The sequence below is a fragment of the Meles meles genome, chromosome 2, assembly GCF_922984935.1.
Source record: "Meles meles chromosome 2, mMelMel3.1 paternal haplotype, whole genome shotgun sequence".
Classification (NCBI taxonomy): domain Eukaryota; kingdom Metazoa; phylum Chordata; class Mammalia; order Carnivora; family Mustelidae; genus Meles; species Meles meles.
The window spans coordinates 182341898-182359568 of record NC_060067.1 but is presented as its reverse complement, the minus strand read 5'-3'; the positions used below and the strand labels follow the sequence as shown (position 1 = coordinate 182359568).

The following is a 17671-nucleotide window of genomic DNA, read 5'->3' as shown; positions in this document are numbered from 1 at the left end:
AACAGACAACACAGTGGTTAAGAGTACAACTTTTGGACAGAGACCTGGTTCAAATCTCAGCTCTGCCATTTACTAGCTATGGGACCTTGTATAAGCCTGTTTATTAACAAATACTTGATAAACTCGAAATGGATAAAAGACCTCAACGTGAGACAGGAATCCATCAGAATCCTAGAGGAGAACATAGGCAGTAACCTCTTCGATATCAGCCACACCAACTTCTTTCAAGATATGTCTCCAAAGGCAAAGGAAACAAAAGTGAAAATGAACTTTTGGGACTTCATCAAGATCAAAAGCTTCTGCACAGCAAAGGAAACAGTCAACAGAACAAAAACGCAACCCACGGAATGGGAGAAGATATTTGCAAATGACAGTACAGACAAAAGGTTGATATCCAGGATCTATAAAGAACTCCTCAAACTCAACACACACAAAACAGATAATTTATATAAAAAAATGGGCAGAAGATATGAACAGACACTTCTCCAATGAAGACATATCAGACACATGAAAAAATGCTCATCATCACTAGCCATCAGGGAGATTCAAATTAAAACCACATTGAGATATCACCTTACACCAGTTAGAATGGCCAAAATTAGCAAGACAGGAAACAATGTGCATTGGAGAGGATGTGGAGAAAGGGGAACCCTCTTACACTGTTGGTGGGAATGCAAGTTGGTGCAGCCACTTTGGAGAACAGTGTGGAGATTCCTCAAGAAATTAAAAATAGAGCTTCCCTACGACCCTGCAATTGCACTACTGGGCATTTACCCCAAAGACACAGATGTAGTGAAAAGAAGGGCCATCTGTACCCCAATGCTTATAGCAGCAATGGCCACGGTCACCAAACTGTGGAAAGAACCAAGATGCCCTTCAACGGATGAATGGATAAGGAAGATGTGGTCCATACACACGATGGAGTATTATGCCTCCATCAGAAAGGATGAATACCCAACTTTTGTAGCAACATGGACGGGACTGGAAGAGATTATGCAGAGTGAAATAAGTCAAGCAGAGAGAGTCAATTATCATATGGTTTCACTTATTTGTGGAGCATAACAAATAACATGGAGGACATGGGGAGATGGAGAGGAGAGGGAGTTGAGGGAAGTTGGAAGGGGAGATGAACCATGAGAGACTATGGACTCTGAAAAACCACCTGAGGGTTTTGAAGGGGCGGGAGTGGGAGGTTGGGGGAACCAAGTGGTGGGTAATAGGGAGGGCACGTATTGCATGGAGCACTGGGTGTGGTGCAAAAACAATGAATACTGTTATGCTGAAAAGAAATAAAAAAACAAAAACAAATACTTGACCTTCTAGTACAAATGAGGCATTAACCTGGTCACTGTAAATAGTGGTTAAGTAATACAGATATCCTCCCTACCCCACAGAATTACAGCCTGGTGGATTGTTTACTATCTATGTGTTGCTCCAGGTTTCTTTGTCCTTAGCCCTTAAAGAGCTGTGGGCAAGATTAAAGTGGGTTAGTAACCATGTACAGAGGTTGACAAGACCTATATATGGTAAAAATTTTCATTTGCATCATGCAAATATATATTAATACTGAATAAGACTGAGAACTTTTATCTCATTTTTTGAAGATTCAGGAAATATATTTGAAAGGTTGAAAACTCAACCTACCAAGGCCTGTATCTATACAATGACAAAATATCTCTGGAAAGGTGAAAACCTGGATAATATGAAAACAGACAACCAGTTTAACTAAATTTCACCAAATAGTAATTAAAAACAAGAAAACATCTCCCTGGATATTTTTACTTTTTAAAATGCTGAAGAACACCTTCTATGAAATGAAAAAATAATGATAAAGGATATTACTATTAGAACATAAATTAAAATGTTACACACTGCTCAAGAAGTCCCATCAAATATATAAACCACAAACATAAAATAATCCTGTTATTACTTGCAGAGTAGTATAGCCTATCAGGAAAATCCTTACCATCATCAAAAAGAGCAGCTGGTAAACATAGACTGAGTTCACACAACCAGCCAGCATCTAAATTAATCAATTTGTGGGGCACCTGGGTGGCTCAGTCAGTGAAGCATCTCCATTTGGCTCAGGTCATGATCTCAGGGTCCTGGGATCCGGTCCCACATTGGGCTCCCTGCTCAGCATGGAGTCTGATTCTACCTCTCCCTCTACCCCTTCCCTCCCCCGTTAGTGCTCTCTCTCACTTTCTCTCTCCCAAATAAAGAAATAAACTAATTACTTTGCATGCATAATCTATAACCCAGTGAGACAAATACTATTTTTATCCCTATACTTACATGAAGCAATTGAAACTTAAAGAGTAATGAAGCTGCTTGCTGAAGGCCACACAACTGGTAAGTAACAGAACTAAGACTCAAAACTGGGTCAAACTCTTGAGATCTAGACCCCAAGCTCCTAGAGGACACTTGCCTTCAAAATTTAAAACAACTCAGAATGTTAATTACAACACTGGTAAGTCGGCTTCACATCTACTTCCATCCCCAAGTGCCCAAAATGTCCAGGATTGACTGACACACCCAATAATCGAGATTAGGTTACAGATGATAAGGAATAATTTCAAGGCTTTAAAGAGCCAGTATTATTGTAAAAAGGAAATCTGTAAGGAAGAGGCTAGTCAGGGCAGAGACCTGATCTAGGGTGATCACATTAAAAAGGTAAAATATTTTTTTTCTTTTTTTTTTTAAGATTTTATTTATTTATCTGACAGAGAGAGATCACAAGTAGGCAGAGAGGCAGGCAGAGAGAGGAGGAAACAGGCTGCTTGCGGAGTAGAGAGCCTGATGTGGGGCTCGATCCCAGGACCCTGGGATTATGACCTGAGCCGAAGGCAGAGGTTTTAACCCACTGAGCCACCCAGGCGCCCCAGTAAAATAATATTTTTTTCAATTTCAAGAAGCAATGGGATTTGATGACAAATGATGCACAGATTAAAGAGGGAAAAAATCTAACCCAACAAAAGTTCAGGAGTCAAGGGGTGGGGAACACAGAAGTGCTAAATATTCAAGTGTTTTGGTTAAACTAAGCTTACCACTTTGTTTAAATTCAGGCCACTGGAGTTTGGGTCCCGCCCAATGGCCCACAGCAGACAGTCAACATCCGGAATCATGGTCAGGATGGGTTTCCTACCAGGAACTGAGGTAACCATGCAGAGTTCCAAGCCTGAGGAAGTCTTCTTCACTTCCTTGACCTATTGGCCAATAAAATGTGTTAATTTGGGGAGAGGGAGAGAAGACGGAAAACAAAGAGGAAATTAGAACTCTTAACATTTAAAAATTCTCCACCAGATCCTACATGTGGATCCTTGATGCTGACACATTCACTTTTGCCCAAAGGATGCCAACACCACAACTCCTAGGAGCCAAGACTGTTTCCTAGGTTGGCCCGAATTAACCAGCTGACGGCCAGAAGTGTCCGTTTCTGTCAATACCCTAATGCTTCAGCTTAAAAACAAGGTTTTTAAACTGTGCTTCTTAAAAACCGTGATAAAATCTTAAGTCACAAATCTAATAAGCCAGTGCTGGCGACTGGAGGGTGGGAAGGAAACGGGCCACAGTGGCATTGCTAAGAACCTCACTCATACCTCATAGTCAGTATTTCTTCTGGATGTTCCTAATCAGCACAGGGAGGGGGTGAGAATTGGATCAGAAGAGCTAGGTACACAGTCTGGGGAAGATCCCAAGGGGTTCTGTCCCCACTACCAGGTTAACACCTCTACATTCACAAAGCAACCTCACATTTACTATTGTATTTGATGGGGCCATCGCTGAGAGGGTGCAGCTCTAGAGACAAAATTGCTTTTGCAAGCCTAATGCTGCACGAAAACTGAAATTCAGTGATTCCCTAGGAAGTAGAGTACTCTGTAAGACTGTCCATTTGTAGAACTCAAAAGGGTGCTCTCTCTCACTTTCTCTCTCCCAAATAAAGAAATAAACTAATTACTTTTTTTTTTAATATTTTTTATTTATTTGACAGAGAGAAATCACAACTAGGCAGAGAGGCAGGCAGAGAGAGAGGAGGAAGCAGGCTCCCTGCGGAGCAGAGAACCAGATGTGGGGCTCGATCCCAGGACCCTGAGATCATGACCTGAGCCGAAGGCAGAGGCTTTAACCCACTAAGCCAGCCAGACGCCCCTAAGGGGGTGCACTTTAAAAACAGAGTCCATAATATTATTCCCCAAAAAAGAAATACAATCCTCAAATATAAGCATGTTTGATAAGACATTTTAGCACAAACACACACACAAAAATGAGTTGTAGTTCTAACTAGATTTAACTACCAGATTTCTAATCTTTTATACCTTGACTTTACTAACATATTGAGAAATACAGCTTCTTAGTATAAAGAAAAGAATTGGCAGTACTCTAGAAAGGGTGTCTAGAAACTCTGTGTCTCCCCCAGTCCAGAGTTTGCTAAACACTCAGGTGGAACCAAAAGCAGAAAGTGTGATTCACGACACACAGAGGAAGAAGCGCTGTAAGCATGCCTGGGGCTCAGCCATACCTGTGAGTACTTCAGGACCTCTATGCCAGAATTCTCCAGCTCTTCAGTGCAGTTTGAACTGATAATTGAATCAAAATTTCTAAGTACCTGTATACAAACAGAGGCACCAGAGAGATGGGTGGTGGGAAAGGAATAAAACTTAAATGAAGATAACATTACAAACTTGGTACCCAAATATCAGCATCCTCCCTCCTATCTCCTCTTTCTTTCATGGCCATATTGTAAGTGGAGTTTCAATCTGTTTTTCTACATCACCACCAATGTCTGTATTATGTCTGATTTCACCCACTCCCGTTTTAGAGTTAAACAGACAGGCAACCTTCAGGCTTCTGTTCTCTTTGCCATGTCCCTCTCCTCTCAAGCTTGCTGCTTTTCTCCGTAATTACATCTTGGGAACAGAAATTCTCCTTCTCCTTTCTGTATTTCCAAGACAGCTTCTACTCTTGTATGATTTAAGGGAAGCTATCACTAGCAAAAATCTCCTTATCTATACAAAAATGTCAAGGCCACGGCCTTGGAGAGTTCTTAGTGATAATCCACCTGCAACAAACCCCAGGCAGGATGAAGATGGGAGGTCATGAGTTATTCATAGAATAGTTCTAGAACAGACTTACACCAGGATAGGGAAGAGGAGAATCAGCCTGATGTTTGGGGGTGGGGGTTGGCAAGGGCAGGAAGCCCAAGTACACGTGCGAATGAGCTGGTTTTCCAAATGCAGGGATTATCCACTCTGCTGATACACTGCTGCAGCTTATTTCCTTACTTATACATTAAATTCAGGCTGTGAATCCCTCTGCCTCCCTCCTTCCTTTCAGTTTTCTGGATAAATTCCTGCGATGCAAAATAACATAACATTTACCTAGGGGAGATGTTCTTCAGGATATAAATCTCCTGCCAATGAATTATATAAGTCTCAAGGCCAAAGAGAAAGTTCTTCAAGTGCATGTTGACTTGGGTTATTAATTTCCCTTGTCTCCCTCAATTTGCTCAAATAATCGAGAATTAGAATCCTAGCATTTGAATGGTTAGGGATCTGATAAATGTTCCTAAAGCGTTAAATGACTTGCCAAATCACCTGCTAAGATCAACCAGATTCTTAGGCCAACACTCTTGTTATTGCCTGGAACTATGTCCCTGAAAGCTCAAATCTGTACCAAAACCCAGTGGTACTATCATGATTAATCAAAAACAAAACAAACAAACAAACAAAAAAACCAAAAACAAAAACAACAACAAAAAAACACACACACAAAACCCCCGAAAAACAGAAACAAAAACAGGGGCGCCTGGATGGCTCATTCAGTTAAGCGTTTGGCTAAGATCGTAATTCTGGAGTCCTGAGATCGAGCCCCACACTGGGCTCCCTGCTTGGTGGGGAGCCTGTTTCTCCCTTTCCCTCTGCCTGCCGCTCCCCCTGCTTGTGCTCTCTATCACATAGATAAATACAATCTTAAAAAAACCAAAAATATAAAGTAACACTTCAGCAGGCAATGACACCGGAAGCTGCACTTTGGCAGAAACCGCTGACCCATGAACTCGTTTGAACTGCATGGGTCCACCTATACAGAGTTTTTTTATTTTTTAAAGTCCGATATTGTAAATGTGTTTTCTCTTATGATTTTCTTTTTCTTTAACTAAGCTCTGTACCCAGTGTGGGGCTTGAACTCACGACCCGGCGATCAAGAGTCACATGGTCTCCCCATTGAGCTAGCCAGGCACCCCTCTCTTAAGACTTTTTTTTTTTTTTTTGAGAGAAAGGAAAAGAGAGAGAGAGAGAGAATCCTAAGCAGGTTCCACGCCCAGCATGGAGCCTGATGCAGGGCTCAATCTCACAACCCTGAGATCATGACCTAAGCTAAAATCAAGAGTCGGATGCTTAAACAACAGAGCCACCAAGGTGCCCCTCTTATGATTTTCTTAACATTTTCTTTTCTCCAGCATACTTTATTGTGAGAATTTGACATAACACATATACGAAATACATCTTAACTGTTTATGTTACTGGTGAGGCTCCAGGTCAAGGACAAACAGTAGGCTATTACTAGTTTGTAGGGAGTCAAAAGTTGCACTTGGATTTTTCCACTGCACAGGGGGTCAGCACCCCTAACCTCCAAGTTGTTCAAGGGTCAACTGTACTGTCCTTGGCTTTCTAAGCCCTCAGCTAACTCTCAGTTATGATGCTAATTTGCAGTTGCAAAACTTTGGCCTTAATTTCTTCACCTGTAAAATGACATTCAATAAGATGATCTGTAAGCTTCCTTTATTATTACTTTTTTGTGATTTAAAAATACATAGCATTAAATTTACCAACTTAACCATTTCTAAGGAAACAGTTCTGGAGTGTTATGTCTACTCATTGTTGTGCCAGCCATCTCCAGAACTTTACTTCTTGCAAAACTGAAACTCTACACTTATTAAAACAGCTCCCCACTTCCTTCCGCCCTCAACCCCGGTAACCCACCATTCTACTTTCTGTTTTTATGAGTTTGACTAGACACCTCATATAAGGGAAATCGTAAGATTTGTCTTTTTGTGACTGGTTTATTTCATCTGGTGTAATGTTCTCCAAGTTCATCCATGTTGTAGCCCGAGTCAGAATGTCCTTCCTTTTAAGTCTGAATAATATTCTATCGTATGATATACACATTTTGTTGATACATTCATCTTGTCAGCGGACACTTGGGCTGTTTCATCGATGCCTGGGCTCCTGTGAATAATGCTGCCATGAACACAGGTGTGCAAGTATCTTTGATACGTTTTCTTTTAATGCAAACACTGTAGTAAATTTTTTTGACTGAGTGTTATTAATCCAACACTACCCTCTGATCATACAAAATTGATTTCCAGAATAAGAAATTAACCTGATAGTCTGTTCAATTTAACTAATATTTATATTTAAGCCTGCAGGTTTCCTTTTAAGGCACCTGATACCATCTACTACTTCAGGATGAAAATACCAGCCAGTTTGATCCAATCAAAATCATTATCAGCTGGTAGCTGATAAGGACACACAGCCCAATTCAAATAGCTTCTCTGCAGTTCCATGCAGAATACACCAACTGACCTCCACATGCTTTACACCCTAGTCTTTAATATTCTCAGGGTAGATTTTTTTAAAAGATCAAGCAAAGGGAAGGGAAAAGGAAAAAAGCAAAGAATTTACCTTATCATGCCGTATCATTAGTGATGTCTTTGAACCCAGAGCGGAAAGAATCCCAGCTATCTCTACAGCAATGTAGCCCGCGCCGACAATGACGCTGCGGCTAAAATGAGAGAGAGGGTTAGTGTTTTTAAATAAACTGATTTTGGAATTATTTTAGATTTACGGAAAAGTTGAAAAGATAGTACAGAGGTGTCCTATATTCACTCTGCCCTGTTCTCCTGCAAGTTAACATCTTGCAGGATCACAGCACACTTGTCAAAACTTAGAAATGGACGTTGGTACATTGCTACTGACTAAACTCCAGACTTTATTCAGACGTCACCAGTTTTTCCATTCATTTCCTTTTGCGGCTCCAAGATTCAATCCTGGATACCACATTGCAGTTTTATGTAGAAAATATCCCTTTGTAGAAGGGAAGTATATTTTTAGTTATCAAAAGTTCTTCAGCCTCAGGGCGCCTGGGTGGTGCTGTTGGTTGAGCAACGAGTCTTGGTTTGGGCTCCGGTTGTGACCCCACAGTTGTGAGATCGAGCCCCGTGTCAGGCTTCACGCTCAGTGTGGAGTCTGCTTAAAAGATTTTCTCTCCTTCCCCTTCTGCCCCTCTCCCCACACTCACTCTATCTCTCAAATAAATAAATCTTTTTAAAAAAAGTTCTTGGGGTGCCTGGGTGGATCAGTGGGTTAAGCCTCTGCCTTCGTCTCAGGTCATGATCCCAGGGTTCTGGGATCGAGCCCCACATCAGGCTCTCTGCTCAGCAGGGAGCCTGCTTCTTCCTCTCTGCCTGCCTGTGATCTCTGTCTGTCAAATAAATAAATAAAATCTTTTTTTAAAAAAAAAGTTCTTTTGCCTCATTTCTTCAGAGAGGAAAAAAAAAACCTTTGAAACTAGAGACGACTTTTTAAAAAAGATTATATTTATTTGAAAGAGAGGGAACAAGCGGTGTGGGGGGGCTGAGGGGGGAGAGAGAGAGAGAGAGAGAGAAGCAGAAGCAGGCTCCCTGCTGAGCAGGAAGCTTGATGTGGGGGTGCCATCCCAGGACCTGGAGATCATGACCAAGCTGAGCCAAAGGCAGGCACTAAACTGACTGAGCCTCCCAGATGCTCCCCAAGATGACTCCTTATGAGTGACCTTCATACCTAAAACTAAAACTGGCAACTAACTCACCATGATTCTTCCCTGCTCAGAACTGCTTTTTTTTTTTTTAAGATTTCTATTTCTATTTATTTATTTGACAGAGAGAGAGTCAGCAAGAGAGGGAACACAAGCAGGGGGAACAGGAGAGGGAGAAGCAGGCTTCCCACTAAGCAGGGAGCCCAATGCGGGGCTCCAACCCAGGAGCCTGCGATCGTGACCTGGGTCAAAGGCAGATGCACAATCCACTGAGCTACCGGGCGCCCCTCAGAACTCCTCCTTGATCACTCTTCAATTCTACCAATCTTTGCAGTATGTTACAGGCTACTTAACGCAAGCCATGTAACTTACAGGATAGATCTGAATGAAAGTAGACACCCCTGCCTAAATTTCAGTCTAAAAAGGCAACTTCCACATTAGATAAATGCTGAGGAAGGTCTGAATCGGGGTGGAGAAGCCCATCCCGGCCCTAGGGCAATGAGGATTCCTAACAACGCTGCAGCCTGGAGCCTCAATAACCCCTGAGGCAGAGCTGCCCCAGTCAGGGCTGGGTTCTCTGAGGCTTCAAAGAACTTACAGTGCTTGGATAAGAACCAAGCAACCTGGGAAGAGCAGAGGAAAGTTTTTTGTATTTTTTTAAAGATTTTATTTACTTATTTGACAGACAGAGATCACAAGTAGGCAAAGAGGCAGGCAGAGAGAGGGGAGGAAGCAGGCTCCCCGCTGAGCAGAGAGCCCGATGTGGGACTCGATCCCAGGACCCTGAGATCATGACCTGAGCGGAAAGCAGAGGCTTACCCACTGAGGCACCCAGGTGCCCCAGAGGAAAGCTTTCTTTACTACCTTCCAAAGGTAAGGCATCCGTGGGGTGAATCTGTGCCATCAGAGGGGTCTAAACAGAGGACGAAGCGTGGACCCAAAGAGCTGCACATCAGCTTACCTTACAACCCAGGGTTTGACAAGAGAAATGTCCCCATAGCCTGGAAACCATGAAATAGCTCTTCCATCTCAACCTCCCTCTTTCCTGTTATGTTTGACCTCTGCTCCATTCTCAAGGGCATGAGATCGAGCTCCGGTCAGTGAGGCATCGGCTTCAAATTCTTTCTCCCTTTCCCTCCTCCCTGTCTCTCCCTCTACACACACTCATGTACTCTGTATCTAAAATAAATAAAATCTTAAAAAAAAAGAAAAAAATTGTTCATTCATTTCCTATGTTCCCAGAGTCTTTTGCTCCTAACACACATAAATTCACTTATTAAACTTGTCTTGCTAGCATTTTAAATATATTAAAATAAATGATTTGATTTTTTTAAACCTTTATTTTAAAAGACTTCACAGACAGGTATCTGTAAGGTAGATTCTCAAGGGTGAATCTAGATTGACTTGTCTCATCCAGACATGACAAGTCATGAACACATTTCTGGAAACATTCTCTCACGTGTCCTCATTCAACCCTAAAACCAAACAGGACCGGGCAGATCATGAGGGAAGAGGAGCGGTTCTCTGACACAGTTGTGTGCCCTGCAGACAGCAAATATAAAATGGACTGTGCCTCCCTCAAAGTCAGAAGAGTGCCTGCTCTGAGTATCTTCATGGGAGGTTTCCACTGCAGCTAAGAGACTCAGAGAAGCCCTCTTGCCACTTCCGTCCTTCAACGGCTGCGGCTCCAGGTGAATTAAGGTAAAGGTTCGGACAATGGGTTATTAGTCACCCTCTGTGAAGGCCTTTACAGAAACACAGGATTAAGACTTCGAATGGGCTTGGCAGCCCCACAAGGGAGTAGCAGCTTTGAGCAATACTGATTTCCAGATTCAGTGCTACTTACAGGGAGATAAAGGCCCATCCTGAGCCACAACGGTCCCTCCAACCTAGAAAGCCTGAAACTGGCAGCTTCTTCAAATTAGAGAAACAGTCTTCCTCAGTAGATTTTTTTCCCTAGCATCTAAATCCGTGACAGACATTTACGAAGGTTATCTGAACAAACCCACATGGGGGACAAATCCAGAAAACCTCTCTTTTGTGCAAACGACAGGGCTTTCATTTATGGAGATTCCCTGGGCACCAGCGGCTCTGGAAAGCAGAATCAGTAACTTGAGACACATCGGCAGATGATGCTGTATTCAGGTGAAGAAAGAAGACGGTTTTAGGACTTTACTATTTATTCTTCAAAACCAACGTGTGTTTAATTCTCGCCCTAAAAACTGTAATGAAAGATCTGAGTCTGGCGGCGCCTGGGTGGCTCAGGTGGTTAAGCGACTGGCTCTTGATTTCGGCTCAGGTCGTGATCTCAGGGTTTTGAGACTGAGCCCTATGCTGGGCTCTGCGCTTAGCGGGGAGCCTGCTTCTCTCCCTCTGCCCCTCTCCACTCTCTCTCGAAGAAATAAATAAACCTTAAAGAAAGAAAGAAAAAGATCTGAGTTGTTCACTGGGGATATTAGTGGATAACATACCCAAGGTCATAAAAAGAGAAGCAGGTGAAGAAAATTCAAGGGAAGCCTGCATTTAATGGCTGGGGGGTGTGGGGGGAGGCAGAAGAAGCGTTAGCTAGAGAGACTGAGGAAGAACAAACCGCTTACCCAGGCAATTCTTCCAGTTGGAAAAATCCATCACTCGTTATTCCTAGACTGGCCCCTAGGGAGGAAAATGCAATACAGATCACACAGACCAAGCTTTCTCTTACAAAAGCGTATCAAAATTTTGTATAGGACCCAGAAGCTTTCTCGGCCATCCCATACTGTTTTGACAAGTCTTGTCAAAGTTTCCGCTTGGGAAGCTGCCAACCCAGTCTTCCCTGAGTACACATTTTCATTTTCTCTCTAGAATTAAGAGCAGTGATGACTGCCTGTTACATTTTTCTGAGGATCTAAGGTCGTCTTGGCTCTCATGAAGAGACTCTGCTGGCTCTGTTTCATTCTCCTGCCCCAAATGTAGGCGTGAACCCCTCGGCTCAGGCCTGGCTCTCTTCTGCGTTTTTCTTCAAAGGTTTCAACCACAGTATTTCATCAATTAATAAAAACATTACACTTTGCCAAATTCGAGATGCCATGATTAAAGGACACATCCAGGGCACCTGGGGGCACAGTCAGTTAAGCGTCCGACTCTTGGTTGCCGCCCAGGTCATGGCCTCAGGATCATGAGATGGAGTCCCACATCGGGCCCCACTCTCAATGTAGAGTCTGCTTGAGATTCTCTCTCCCTCTCCCTTCCCCTCACTTGTAATCTCTTTCTCTCTCTAAAATAAATAAACCTTTAATACAAAATAAAGGACATATCCTGATTTCAGATGTGATGAATATACTTTTTTTTTTAATGTGTCCTGGAATCAATGAAATCCAGCAGCTGATTCTTCCTTCTGAGTCCGTTATGCCTGTCCTCCTCTCTGAGGCCTGGCCCGCAGCAGCGGCTCAGTAAGCACCTGCAGAACCGAGCTTCTCCTTTACAGATCAGACGCTAACGCTGGGGTTCAGCACCATATCATCACCCCCACACATCCTACTGCAACAGCTCTCTGCACTCGTCTCCCTCCTCTGTGAGTCCCTGTCAGATCAGTTGTCTAAAATTATCGCTTACTTCTTGTCACAACTCTATTTATAAGCTAACAACTATTTGACCCAGTTGTCGTGAATTCTAGAGATTCCTTCATTTGACTTGGTAAGTCTCCGCAACGTGGCCCTAACTCTTTTCTAGTCTCAGCTCAATGAATGGGCCCCCAGAACTTCAGTACTGGAAAAATTGGTCAAATTGGCTCAGTATCTTTTGAAGACATCTTTATTTCCCACTGGTTCTTTTGGTCTTCCTCCTCCTCAGCACTTACCGCTCAATCTGTTAGCCTCTTTTTTCCTGGAAAGTCTTTTTGGTTGATACCATCCTACAGTAATCTGTCCCACCTGTGAGCACCTTAAGCCTAGAAATAACCTTGGAACACTGACCTTCTATTTAATTCTTTGTATGTGTTTTTATTATATGTTTTAAATTAGTAAATGTATACATTTTAAAAATTCGAAAAGCACAACAGAGCATCTAATGAAAAGCAGTCTTTCCCACCCCAACCTCTAGTCCTCTCCTTTAAGGGAGTCAGCATGACAAGGCTTCGAGTATTTTTCCAGAGATATCCCAGTGCATGTGCACAGTCTTCCTGCCTTTTGAAAAAGACACAAATTGTAGCAGACTATGCACTCTGTTTCATACCTTGCTTTAACAAGCAAGGTTTCATACCTTACTTAACAAGCAGTCTTGAAGACTGCTTCATATTAGGATGCTGACGTCCAAACTTTCAATTAAATTTTAAGGTACTTGAGAATAGTACCTTACCATCTTTTACAGTAGTTGCTCCTGAACTTTTGGGGGTCATGAACCTCCTTTTAAAGCTGGTGTAAGTTTTGGATCCTCTCCCCAGAGAGAACAAAATGCATATACACCCCAAATTTCCCATTTAATTCAGGTTGTTCACAGATCTTATGAGGCCAATCCAGGGAGAATACAAAATAGGGATAAGCTATGATCACCTCCCAAAAAGACCTTATAATTTAGCTGGGGAGAAAGACATGAACCATGTTTCTTATGTGAGAATAAGAGTATGTTCATAGTTTATCCCTGTGTGCACAAAATGCAAGAGCAAATAGGACTATCTAAAATTCCTTACTGCTTTAATTTTATAAATTTCTATGTATGAGAGAAAACTATGTATACCAAGTAGATCATTAAGTTACATCTGTACAAGATTTCACTTCCTTAAACAAAACATAAGTATAGAACATATCTTGTAGGGTCACCCGGGTAGATCAGTTGGTTAAGCAACTGCCTTCAGCTCAGGTCATGATCCTAGAGTCCTGGGATCGAGTTCCACATCAGGCTCTCTGCTCAGCAGGGAGTCTACTTCTCCCACTGACCTCTCTCCTCTCATTCTCTATCTCTCAAATAAATAAATAAAATCTATAAAATAAACAAAAACAAACAAATAAACAAAGAACATGTCTTGTAAATAACCACCCAGGTGACAAACCCAGGTGGGTGACCATCTCTGTCATGCTGAAAGGATGAGATTCTTCGCTGATTTTTCTTGCTCTGTTACCTGTAGGCTATCTGAGACATTTAGGTTCTGCGGAGGCCTCCTCTGTGTGGTCTTGTCCAAGAGAAAGAACTGGAACAGGCGGATCCCCTAGCATCGCTCCGAAGGCGGCCGACAGCAGTACACTCCACTTGAAGGTTAACAACAAGTATTTGCCTTGAGAAGACTCACCGGGAATCTGGCTCTCCTGAGGACGTGAGGGCACGCCACCTGTGGCAATCAGGATGTGAGGAGCAGTGTACTTGTTCCCATTGACCTCTACTGTGGGCTCTGGATCACACGTGAATGCTGCATGGCCACGGATGATGTCTATATGGGACTGGAGAAGGGACCGTGACATTAGCTGTGCTCAAGATACAAGAACACCTGCGGCGACATATCTGCTCTTTCCCTCTCTATGGAGGCTATCTGGATTTGAGGTTTGCTGACGCCAAGACAACTCTGTCACGTCTGAGTTTCTGCGGAACGTCTGTTCACTGACACTTAGGTAAGGGGGTTGCCGTGTGATGCTGGAAGTGGGCCATAGGAAGCTATAAAGATGCTATCTTCGGCCAAAATCCAGAGACCAAAGAAATATGTGCCAGTCACCTCCCCAGGAAGAAACCCTCCATCTCTATCCGCAGGAGTAGGGGAGAAAGTCCTCCTCACTGGCAATGAAATCACACTGAAGAATGGTGTCTAGAGGAGGGGCAGAAGGCTCAGAAAGACAGAAGGATAAAGGTGAAGAAAGCAGAGGCAAAAGAGGAACACTCTGGCCAAGGGAGGGAAACGCAACACTTCTGTTTTCTCAAACAAAATGGAAGTATACCACAAAATCCCACAACAATGAAGTTCTGTGCTAGAGATGTTACGAAGTCAGACTCTGGCACCCTCTGTGCCAGGGCCTCCCTTTTGGAGCATGAGGACAAGCTTCTGAAGCTGTGATAGGTGTATCGGCATGCAAACGTGGGCAATTTACCAGGACAATGGAATCGTGGGAGCTTGATCACAAAAGAGCATATTTCGACATTTCGGAACATGCTCTGTTCTGAATTAAGTTATTTCCTCCTTCCCAAATAGCCCTTCAGGTGCCCTGCTTAACCAAGCTGAATCAAGGTCAGCGCCAGAAGCCACAAGAAAAACCTTCCTCAGGACAGAATGGTTTCCCATAGGGTGCTGGAGGGGTCTGGGTCAACTGCCAATAATAATCATCATGAGGGGGAGGAACAGACAGAACTTTTATTTTCATTTCCTAAGATACTTGACAGAAAGTATCCTTTCCTATTCACAAGCTCTGGATCAACTGTAAGTAATTCCTTTCCCATAAGGTCACATACAGTAAGTTTGACTACACACCAAGATTTGTTAATATTAAAAAAAAACAACAACAAACAAACAAACAACAAAAAAAACCCGCTGTTCCCTGAGTGACTTTCCTAGCTCTTCTGCAGAAGTATTTAAGCTCACTCCATTTTTTAAAAAACTGATGTGGGTGTCTTAGTATAACAAGTGGTACCTCTATGCTCATGTCTAATGGTCTTAAAATCTCTTGTCATCCATGTAGACGGGACCGAAGGCCCTCAAATACTTGAATTGGGATTAAGTTCAGAAAATATCACCCTCCGGGGACACCTGGGTAGCTCAGTGGGTTAAGCCTCTGCCTTCGGCTCAGGTCATGATCTCAGGGTCCTGGGATCAAGTCCCGCATCAGGTTCCCTAGCAGGGAGCCTGCTTCCCCCTCTCCTTCCGCTGCTCCCCCTCCTTGTACTCTCTCTCCTTCTTTCACTCTCTGTCAAATAAATAAATTCTTTAAAAAAAAAAAAAAAGAAACTATCACCCTCCGAAAAAATAAACCCAATGAATTAGAATCATTATAAAAATACATGAGGTTAGCCATTTATAGAAGTAACTGAACCCTAAAAGCTAGCTTATAGACATGCTGCCAATGAGATTATGGGGGCCCAAATATCACCGACAATCTACTCATCTAAATACAATCTAAGCTATGCAGAAATCTTAGAACCTGCAAAGTGAAACCACGAAAGCAAATGAAGGGTGGTAGGATATACACTGTCAAGAAAAGGACAGCCGGGGACCCCTGGGTGGCTCAGTCATTACGTGCCTGCCTTCGGCTCAGGTCATGATCCGAGTCCTGAGACTGAGATGCAGGACAGGCTCCCTGCTTGGTGGGGAGTCTGTTTCTCCCTCTGCCCTTCCCTGGGCTCTTTCTCTCTTTCCCTCTCTTAGAGAAAAAAAGAAAAGAAAAAGGGCAGCAGCCAGATTGTGCACCATTTGTCAACATCTCCAGCAGCCCCAAGGGGAAGTACAACATTTAAGCACCAAGGCAGAAAAAGCCAGAGACTGGCAAAAGATAATATATATTTGCAAAAGGTAAACAGGCCTTTGCCCGGTGTACTTGATCAGACCTCATTCACAAAAACAACCTTCTGAACTATAATTTGTGCTCTGGACTATATCTAGCCACCAAGGAGAAGGCTGCTGGGAGCAAATGAGCAATGGCAGCCTTCCAGCCAGGCTGTACTTCTGATCTGAATAAGCTGGTGTATTGTTGTGTAAATCAGTCTCTGTTTTGGGTTTCTAGAACTAACTGGAGGGCCAGACCTACTCAAGGGGCGGCCATCATGAGAGAACTCGTCTACCCATCACAGCAGGCGCTGCCCACTCTGTAGAAAAAGGACGCCTCCTGAGCAAGAGACCCACTCTGGCAGGTCAACCTCAAAACCATTAACTGCAAAAGAAATTAAAGAAACAAGAGATACGTGCAAAGGCTATGTTTTTCATCTGGCCAGACCGGTAGCACACTTCAGCAGAGAACAGCCCCCTCTCCAAACCCCAAACCCAGCACACGCACCTTGGTGAGATTATTTTGATAGATGGTGTTCAGGCGGCTCACATAGGCATCACGCTTCTCCTTTATAACACTGTAATGAAACTTGAGTCAGTACTGAGAAACAGGGTTCTCTTCTTTCCCTTAGGGACTGGAGCATCTGTTCCTGAACACCCCTTTCAGCAGAGAATCACACACAGAGCAGTCAACAAGATTCCCAGGAGGGAGTATCTCTGAAGGCAGCTGCCCCTGCCCCCGTGCCCATCTGCTCTGCCATATGTAGAGAACCCGTACTCTACTCCAGGGAAGATGTTCACATGGCATCCACGGTATGTAAATTTCGTTCTGCAGACAAGACAGGGAGAGCTGCTTTGGCAAGTTCCTAGTACTTAGGGGCCACTCGATAAATGTTTGTTAAATAAGTGGATGGATTTCTGAAAATTCTGAAAATTTTGATGGCTCCTAAAAGTTTATGGCAATTCCTTTAAAAGTTAAACATAGGGGCGCTGGGTGGCTCAGTAGGTTAAAATCTCTGCCTTCAGCTCAGGTCATGATCCCAGGGCCCTGGGATCAAGCCCCACATCAGGCTCTCTGCTCAGCAGGGAGCCTGCTTCCTGCTCTCTCTCTGCCTGCCACTGCCTACTTGTGATCTCTGTCTGTCAAATAAATAAATAAAATCTTAAAAATAAATAAATAAAATAAAAAATAAAAGTTAAACATAAAATCGCCATCTGAGGGGCAAGGCAAAGAAACAAATAAAAAATTTTGAAAATGGTAATAAATAAAATTGCTATTTGACCCAGCAATTTCACTCCTAGGTATAGACCCAAAAGCAGGGACTTATAGATCAGTGTTCACAGCAGCATTATTCACTGCAGACTAAAGATGGAAACAACCAAAGTCCACTGAAGGCTGAATGGACAAACAAAATGTGGTATGAACACAAGGGAATATTTTTCAGC

At 43.1% G+C, this 17671-nt stretch overlaps 1 protein-coding gene across 1 annotated transcript in view; it reads right to left on the bottom strand.

Moving 5' to 3' along the window:
• The window catches only part of GSR (glutathione-disulfide reductase), a 46352-nt gene that overhangs the window by 8925 nt on the left and 19756 nt on the right, over positions 1 to 17671 (bottom strand). The window contains exons 4-9 of the mRNA XM_045997592.1: positions 16734 to 16803; positions 14054 to 14201; positions 11391 to 11445; positions 7683 to 7782; positions 4520 to 4606; positions 3048 to 3206 (exon numbers count right to left, since the gene is read on the bottom strand). Coding sequence (XP_045853548.1) covers positions 3048 to 3206; positions 4520 to 4606; positions 7683 to 7782; positions 11391 to 11445; positions 14054 to 14201; positions 16734 to 16803 — 619 coding nt within the window. The remainder of the gene's footprint in view (positions 1 to 3047; positions 3207 to 4519; positions 4607 to 7682; positions 7783 to 11390; positions 11446 to 14053; positions 14202 to 16733; positions 16804 to 17671) is intronic.